Here is an 8,285-nt window from a genome sequence, read left to right on the forward strand (position 1 = left end):
ATATATATTGTGTGTACAAACCTGAAAATAGTGTTTTGTACACAATCTTACAAAACTCATTAGTGGTTTTGTATTAATTAACGTTAATGAACGAACTCTGCGCGGTACAAATAAGAGGAAGAGAGAAATAATCACTGATTCGAAGCACTCAAAATCCGCCACGTGTCTCGTAACCTGGCACCTTCAGCATCCCCCAGCCATGGCATCTCCTCTCCACAACTCACCCCTTTTCTTCTTCGACATGAACCATAATCACAAACTCCTCCACTCGATTTCTTTGATACACACATATCTATCTATGGGGCTATAAATTTTGAAAATTGTGTCTCCTTTTTTTTCGGATTTTCTAGGAAAGACGACATATCACTTTGTTTTTTTGTTGTTATTAGTTTTGATGCAAAAGGGTACTAGGGATCTATTAGATTTGGGGGATTTTCCGGGGTTTTCTTGAATTCGAAATTTCAGGAAATTCGGGGCTCTGGTGTTTTCGGAATCCCCATTCTCAGGTGAATCGCTAGTTTTTTTTTCGTTTCCAATATATGTGTGTATTATCTTTGTTGTGGGATTTGATCAAATTTACGTATTAAGAGTAATATTTGGATGAAAAGTTTGGTTCTTTGAGACGAATCTGCGCTCGAGAGTTAGGATGTTGCTGCTTTGATTTGGGGCACTCATAAGAAATTTTAACCGCTGGAGTATTTAGTTAATTTTAGCCGTCAAGATTAGTTTTTTTTTTTGTTATTGGATTTTATTGGATTTTTTTTAATCTTTAAGTGTGAAAAGTGGTGTAATTTGAGTTCTGGATGAGGAGTTGAGGAATGGAGTGGGAGCATACCTTTTTATCATGAAACCGATGGGAATATGTTATGTGTAATTATCAGGAAATCGACAATCTAAACGAAGTGGAAGTCGAACGTGAATGCCAATTTTTTGATCAGCAGCATCAATCTGTGTCCTTAATGGATTGCACCACGGTGACTGCTGGCTCCACCCCGAGCTCTAATGATGACATTCCACGTGTTAAATTCTTGTGTAGCTTTTTGGGTAGTATATTGCCACGGCCCCAAGATGGTAAACTTCGATATGTTGGAGGTGAGACACGTATTGTGAACGTCCCGCGTGATATAACTTATGAAGAACTTATGGGTAAAATGAGGGAGCTTTTGGAAGGTGCAGCTTTGTTGAAATACCAACAGCCGGATGAGGATCTTGATGCCTTGGTATCTGTTGTCAACGATGATGATGTCACAAACATGATGGAGGAGTACGACAAGTTAGGATCCAGGGACGGGTTTATCAGGTTGAGGATATTTTTGTTTTTGCATAATGATCCGGATGGGTCATTGCATTTTGGTGATGGAGATGAAAGGGATAATGAGAGGAGGTATGTGGATGCTTTGAACCTTAATGAGTCTCCCGAGTATAGAAAGCAGCCTGGGGAGTCTTTGGCAGCGGTGCCTTTTGACGATGGTCATGTTGCTGAGCAGTTCTTTAATCAGATGAATCTAGAGGGTAGCTTCCATGGTCAAAGAAACATGGAATTGCCAATTGCTCAGATGAATTTACGGCGTCTAACAATACCTCATTTGGGTTCGGGGCAACCTCAGCAACCGATAGCTCAAAGATATAACGAGATGGAGACACCATGGAGTCCTGGCTACTATTCCCCAAGGCATCCTGGAAACATGGATCAGAGGCAATTTGCAGAGTTTCCAAGTTCGCCTTCTTCCCGCTGTCGAACGCCATATGGAGACTTTCCTGACAGAATTTATTCTGAGGACTATAGTCGACCTCCAGTCAATACCCAATTCATTTATGAACAACCTCTGCAGTATTCAGACAATATGGTGTTAATTCCAACAGGATCTGCTGTCAATGAGAAGGCTGGTTTTCCTGGTAACATACTCCAAGGGTCCAGCGCTTATGAAGGTAACAATATTTGTGAGAGTTGCCAGATGAATTTTCCAAAAAATCAAGTTTATCCTGAATCTTCTAGGAAGGCCAGTGAACAGTCACATCTTGAGACTCCTAACCTGGGAAATGGGTATATTCAGGTGCCTAATTTTTGCTCAGAATGCCCTCCAAACCGGGAAGTGTACATGTTGAGTTCGGATGCAAATATGCACCCTGCATATCAAAATGATCCTCGATTTGTGCATCCTAAGACCCATAATCATGAAAGAGGATGGACTTCACCACATCAGTCAAATCCTTGGGCCGAGGAATCAAGACCACATATATCTGTTGCTGGAAGGTTGGCTGATGGCTACACTATTGAAAATGGTATGAATATTCTCCATGGTCGTGGTAATGTATGTGATAGACACCATGTGCAATCACCTTACATCCATCATGAAGATCAACGATATGCTCGGTCTGGGTTAGAGTATGGTAATCAAGTGTTTCAAGACCATGCTGTTGCAAGTGGATCACATATTCATCTGCCATCTGCTGACGGAATTCGCTTTGTAAATCCTGCTTATAGATATGTGGATGATAATCTCCACCCGGCACCCCAATGTCACATTCCTTCACAAGCTCTATGGAGAAATGGTGTTCCCTCCTATGAGGCATCAGTTTCACATCAGCTCGCGAATGGCTCTGTCGGTACTGGAGTCATCCGAGGTACAGTGGAGGGTAGTCCCAGGGTTCAAGCTTTTTTGGAGAATCAGAATCTTTGGGCTGATTCATCCCAAAAAATTGTCTTCAATGGGTCTCACATACCTGAACATTTTAATCTCCAAACTGTAAAATTGACTCCTAATATGTACACTGTGGAGAATCCTCAACAATATGGTCTGGAACCCGTTCAATCAGCAGCTGAGTTGACTAAGTTTGGTACTTCCAAAGGCCCTTTTCAGAAGGCTGACCCAGCATCTTTAGCAGATGATAAATCAATTCCTCTTGCTGATGCTAGTATAGATTTTAGAAACGATACAGATATTATTAAAGAATCAAATCATGCAGGAGCAGTAGAAAATTCTGTTACTTGTGGCATTATAGACAAGGATTCCAATGGTTTAACATCTTACGCATCCATTAAATCGAATGTTCCGGAGCCCACTGTAGAAAATGGTGGGATTGCAACAATAGAGGCAACTGATGTTGGTTTTCCTAAGGAGTCCCTGCATGTCCAGTTGGAAGTCTTGCCGGAGTTAACTGCATGTGTAGAAGAGGCGGCCTTGCGAAGTATGAAGGAGATGGAGTCTAAAATTCAAGATGATGCCGCTTTGGGGGTTGAGCATAAATTAGTTGCAAATGAACATACTCGAAAGGACGCGGATGGAGTTGTAAGTATTGAGTAAATTTTATCATTAATTTTAGTGTCCTTTTTTTAACTAAAACTCTTTTTCTTGCTTTATATAGGATGCCGATACAGAATTGGAAGTAGATTTCGATAACGAAAATGTTTACAAATCTAAGATAGAGCCGACAAAAGCTGAAGCAGAAGCGATTGATCAAGGATTACAGGTTAAAATTGATATTTTATGAGTTTATGTGATCTTCATGCCATTGGAGAAATTTTATGTCCATCATAAATGTTTTAATGTTAAATAGTTTTTTTCTGATCGCGTGGTGCCATTTATTGTTTCTACATTTCGTTACCCTTGTAGACAATAAAAAGTGAAGATCTGGAGGAGATCCGGGAGTTAGGTTCTGGGACATATGGTGCAGTCTATCATGGCAAGTGGAAGGGCTCTGATGTAGCAATAAAAAGAATAAAAGCCAGCTGCTTTGCTGGAAAGCCTTCTGAAAGGGGACGACTGGTAACCTTTTCCTTTCAATTAAATGCGTAGTTGCTTTAAAACAATCTTCATTTCCATGTTGCAATTTTCATCCAGTGTTTATTATATACAACATTGAGTATTTGTGGACGTTTGCCGCAAAATGTTGTGTTTTATATTTTATTCAACGAATCAATATTTTTAAAGTTCTTGCCGATGATTTCACCAACAGGACGAACTAGTTGGAAAATGATATAGTCTGTCTCTTTTTTAGAATCCTCTTAAAATGCCGATGAAGTAACCTTTTTGTTCAGATCAAGATAATTTCTGAAGCAAATGTGTACCTGCTGGTTTGTTTATAGAAAGAGCAGGTGCTGATGATAAATTGTGTAATTTCTGGAATGACTTATGATACATTTGGTTAAGTTCAACGTCTCCGACTCTCCTTGATGAACACTGATATGACCTTATAATAGTTCTTCGTTTGCTACTGGTGATTATACCCTCCTATGTATTTTGTAACTTTTACTGCAATGTTGTCAGTATATTAACTGAATTATAACGTGTTTTTTGGTTTCTTTGCATGTTTTGTTCTTAAAATACTTGGTTTAGTAACTTGTTTAGATTTTTCCTGTCATATTGGTTTTTAAGTTTTAACTCAATCTTTCTTAAACATAGATTGCGGATTTCTGGAAGGAGGCGCTGATATTAAGTTCATTGCACCATCCAAATGTTGTCTCTTTTTACGGTGTAGTTCGTGATGGTGAAGATGGATCTTTAGCAACAGTGACCGAGTTCATGATTAATGGATCTCTTAAACAATTTTTGCAGAAGAAAGACAGGTTATTTTCTGTCTTTGGCCTGCATATTGTAACCCCTGCATATTGTAACCCCGATTATTGATATGCGATGTTTATGATTATTTTTTGAGCAGAACAATCGACAGACGCAAAAGACTAATAATAGCAATGGATGCTGCATTTGGTATGGAGTATTTACACGGAAAGAATATCGTCCATTTCGACTTAAAATGTGAGAATCTGCTGGTAAATATGAGAGACCCTCATCGTCCAGTTTGCAAGGTAAGTTTAGTAACTGAACAAGGACATTTGAGTTTCTGTGGTAGTCCATTTACTGCATTTACTACATGATTAGATGTGGATGAAGGGCAAAACTAAAACTCGAAAATTTTAGGATGGGCAAAATATTTTAATATGTATGATACCTAAAACTGTGAATTAATATAAATTTAAGATGAAGGAGGATAGGGGTGTCAAAATCAGACACGACCCACCAACCCGACACGATTCAACCCGAAAAAAAATTAGATTTGGGTTTGGGGTTTTCGGGTTTGGGTCAGATCAGGTTGGACCCGATAGCTGACCCGAAAAAATTGATCGGGTTGGGTCGGGTTGACCCGAGTTGACCCGAAAATTTTAATTTTTTTTTAAAAAAATATAATTAATAAATATTGCCTATATTTTTATATATTGTATGTCTGAAAAAATATTTATTGTATATTTATATCATAAATTTTCAGAATTTATTGTTTATTTTGAATTTTTTTATTTTCTAAACAATTGTTTATTTGATTTAGTAAATATATTTTATTTTTCTACAATTAGAATTTCAAATTTAAATCATATATATGAGGGATATATTGTTATTATGTATTTAAATTAAAATATTTTTTTTTTGAATTTTATTTAGTTTTCTTTAAAAAATTTTATAAAAAAAATAGAAATCGGGTTAATCGGAATGAACGGGTTAATCGGATTGATTCGGGTTCGGGTTCGGGTTGGCTCGGGTTCGGGTTGAGCAATTTTTAAATAGTACTATTGCTTAAGTCGACCCAACCCACCCGAATTGACACCCTTAAAACAGGTTACCGTCAGGGACGTAAACAGGAACTTTCAATCTTGTGGGCGAATTTTTTTTCGATTTTTTCGTACTCCCGGTATTAATTTTGGCCCCAAATACAATACACAACTTGACTAGAAATTGCCCAAATAAAAACCGATGAATCATCATACGCTCAAGGAACACTCATTATTCCATGTTCATTCTGACCTTTCCAACAACTCAGATGACAGGAGATTCTTACAAAATATTCAACCCAATATTTAAAAAAATAGTAAAAATAATCAGTAATCCCAACATACAATTAACAATAACATTAAAAACATCACACCAAAATTTATCAAACAAAATTATCTCTAAAATATTTAATACAAACCGAAAATTTGCATATTTGTAAGAAAAGAAAAAGATCCATTAGTTTCTCGATATTAGGCTAAGGTAATTTATATTTTGACAATTCAAAAATTATGGGCTGTACTACCAAAATTTTTTGGCTTAGTTCTCCAATGTTAAGCAAGGATAATTTAAGACATATTTTAAAAATTATAGGCTGAATTATTAAATAAATTTGGCCCAAAATTCCTAGTGGGTTGCCCACATAGTACCATGGCTCTTGTCAACTTGCCTCTGTTTCTCAGGATGTCTGCTTGTAATCATCAATGTAAAAGTTTATTTGCATGGTAACTTTGCTACCCTGATTTTGTTTTATTAACTGAATGTCTTTATTTGGCTTTGATATTCTCTGGGAGTTGGGTGATTTGGGAATATGATATATATATATTTTTAATCTAAACCCGTTTTCTTTTGACTGAATTTCATTTTAGATTGGGGATCTTGGCCTATCGAAGGTGAAACAACACACTTTAGTGTCCGGTGGTGTTCGTGGGACATTACCATGGATGGCACCCGAACTCCTGAGTGGGAAGAGTAAGGTTACTGAAAAGGTAATTGTGCTTAAATTGGAGCTGCTGTACCTGTTTTTTGACGTCTTTTTCACACATTCATGCCGATGTTCTATTTATATTTTACATTTTCATTCTTCAGATTGACGTTTACTCGTTTGGGATTGTCATGTGGGAGTTGCTGACTGGTGATGAACCCTATGCAGATATGCACTGTGCTTCCATAATTGGTATGCTCCATATTTTTGAGCATTTGATTCTTGGATGATCACCGTTTGTTTTATCTCTCGACGAGTCCAATTTATATAATTACATAAATATGCTCGCTCTATCTCATTATTCTTCAATTTCTTGAACGCTTCGATTTAAAATAAGAAACGTCCTAACTATAACACGTAGGAGGGATCGTGAACAACACATTACGCCCACAAATCCCAACATGGTGCGACCCCGAATGGAAGTCATTGATGGAGAGTTGTTGGGCATCTGATCCATCAGAGAGGCCATCATTTTCAGAAATTTCTCAGAAATTAAGAAACATGGCCGCAGCAATGAATTTGAAATAGTCCTTCACCAGAAACGAGCTTTCATGTGCATATCCCGCCTCGAAGAAAATATGGCTGCAGAACAAAGCATGTGCCGCCTTAAAATAAAGCATCCACTAACTCGTGTAATATTTTCCATCTTGTTTAGTGGAGTGTAATAACGTGTCTTCGGACATGCTATTACTCGGGAAAACTTGTAGAAATGTAATTTGTTATACTTCGAAGTGGTGTTCGACATGATGTTGCTTTGTGCAGCTATGCCTCTTACAGTAGTATCGGTTGTATACTTGAGCTGGTTTGTTTTCATGCTCTAGTGTAGAAGGTTCTTGTTTGGTATACACTGAATAATTAATAGAGAAGTGTTATAAGCTGTTATTTTATATTTAAATGCTATATTTCTGGTTAATATTTGATGTTTTTGGGGGCATAAATGAATTGAATTGATTAGAATATTAGTCATTTTTGTAAATGAGTTTGAGCATTATTATTATTATTATTATTATTATTATTATTTTGATTACAAAGGGCTAGTTCAAATTCCTGCTTGTTTAGAAAGCTCTAAACTCTAAAATGAATCTTTTCTTATGATGGCAAAATTCCCAAAAATCCTGACTCATCTCGAATTTCGTTTAATTCCAATCTCGAAAATATCTGGAGTTGTCATTTTTCTGACTTGAGTTGTCGGAATTTTTTCCATCCAGATCAATGTAGGAGAGGAGTCAGATATAATATATTTCTTATTGAATTTTCGTCTAAACTCGATTATATTAATAATTTTTTTTTGAAAGAATATTATAATATTATTAAAACATTGGGTTTGATATATTATAATTTTACATAGTAACTTATTTAAAAGGAGCCATAGATGACAATTTTAGGACTTAAATTAAATGATTAACTAATTCATCAAAATAAAGAAATCACATATGCAAATTTTATAATTATAATTCGAATAAAATTATATTATAGAAAATGAAAGCGAGTTTATCATCATTTTCTCTCCTCCTGTCTAAGTCTAAAATAGTGAAGGAAACATGTTGTAGCCGAGAAAGACCTAACTTATCATCGGAATGAAATCATGTCTAATGAATACTGATTGATTGCAAATGGGTTTTTGTTCATAAAATGTTATTTGTTTATAGTTTTTTTTTAAATATTTATAAATCATATATTATATGTGAATATATAAAATCACTAAAAAATTTCAACTAGGAGAATATTGATTGATGTCAAATGGATCTTGAGAAGGTTGT

General features: G+C 36.1%; 1 protein-coding gene across 1 annotated transcript; it reads left to right on the forward strand.

The window, feature by feature from the left end:
* Positions 1 to 86: 86 nt before the first annotated feature.
* On the forward strand, positions 87 to 7,286 carry LOC140956400 (uncharacterized). The gene is made up of 8 exons (XM_073413131.1): positions 87 to 3,290; positions 3,367 to 3,471; positions 3,615 to 3,767; positions 4,404 to 4,567; positions 4,660 to 4,807; positions 6,410 to 6,529; positions 6,630 to 6,717; positions 6,887 to 7,286. Exons 1-8 carry the CDS (start codon positions 867 to 869, stop codon positions 7,051 to 7,053), a joined length of 3,369 nt encoding a protein of 1,122 aa, XP_073269232.1. The 5' UTR covers positions 87 to 866; the 3' UTR covers positions 7,054 to 7,286.
* The last annotated feature ends 999 nt before the right edge of the window (positions 7,287 to 8,285 follow it).

Source organism: Primulina huaijiensis, chromosome 13 (genome assembly GCF_012295235.1).
Source record: "Primulina huaijiensis isolate GDHJ02 chromosome 13, ASM1229523v2, whole genome shotgun sequence".
Classification (NCBI taxonomy): Eukaryota; Viridiplantae; Streptophyta; class Magnoliopsida; order Lamiales; family Gesneriaceae; genus Primulina; species Primulina huaijiensis.

Bases quoted from the DNA above. Each gene is read 5' to 3' on its own strand.
- LOC140956400 (XM_073413131.1), top strand. From the start codon at position 867: ATGTGTAATTATCAGGAAATCGACAATCTAAACGAAGTGGAAGTCGAA. The intron at 4,568-4,659 runs GTTATTTTCTGT...TTTTTTGAGCAG, and splicing joins TTTTTGCAGAAGAAAGACAG to AACAATCGACAGACGCAAAA. The intron at 6,530-6,629 runs GTAATTGTGCTT...TTCATTCTTCAG, and splicing joins AGAGTAAGGTTACTGAAAAG to ATTGACGTTTACTCGTTTGG.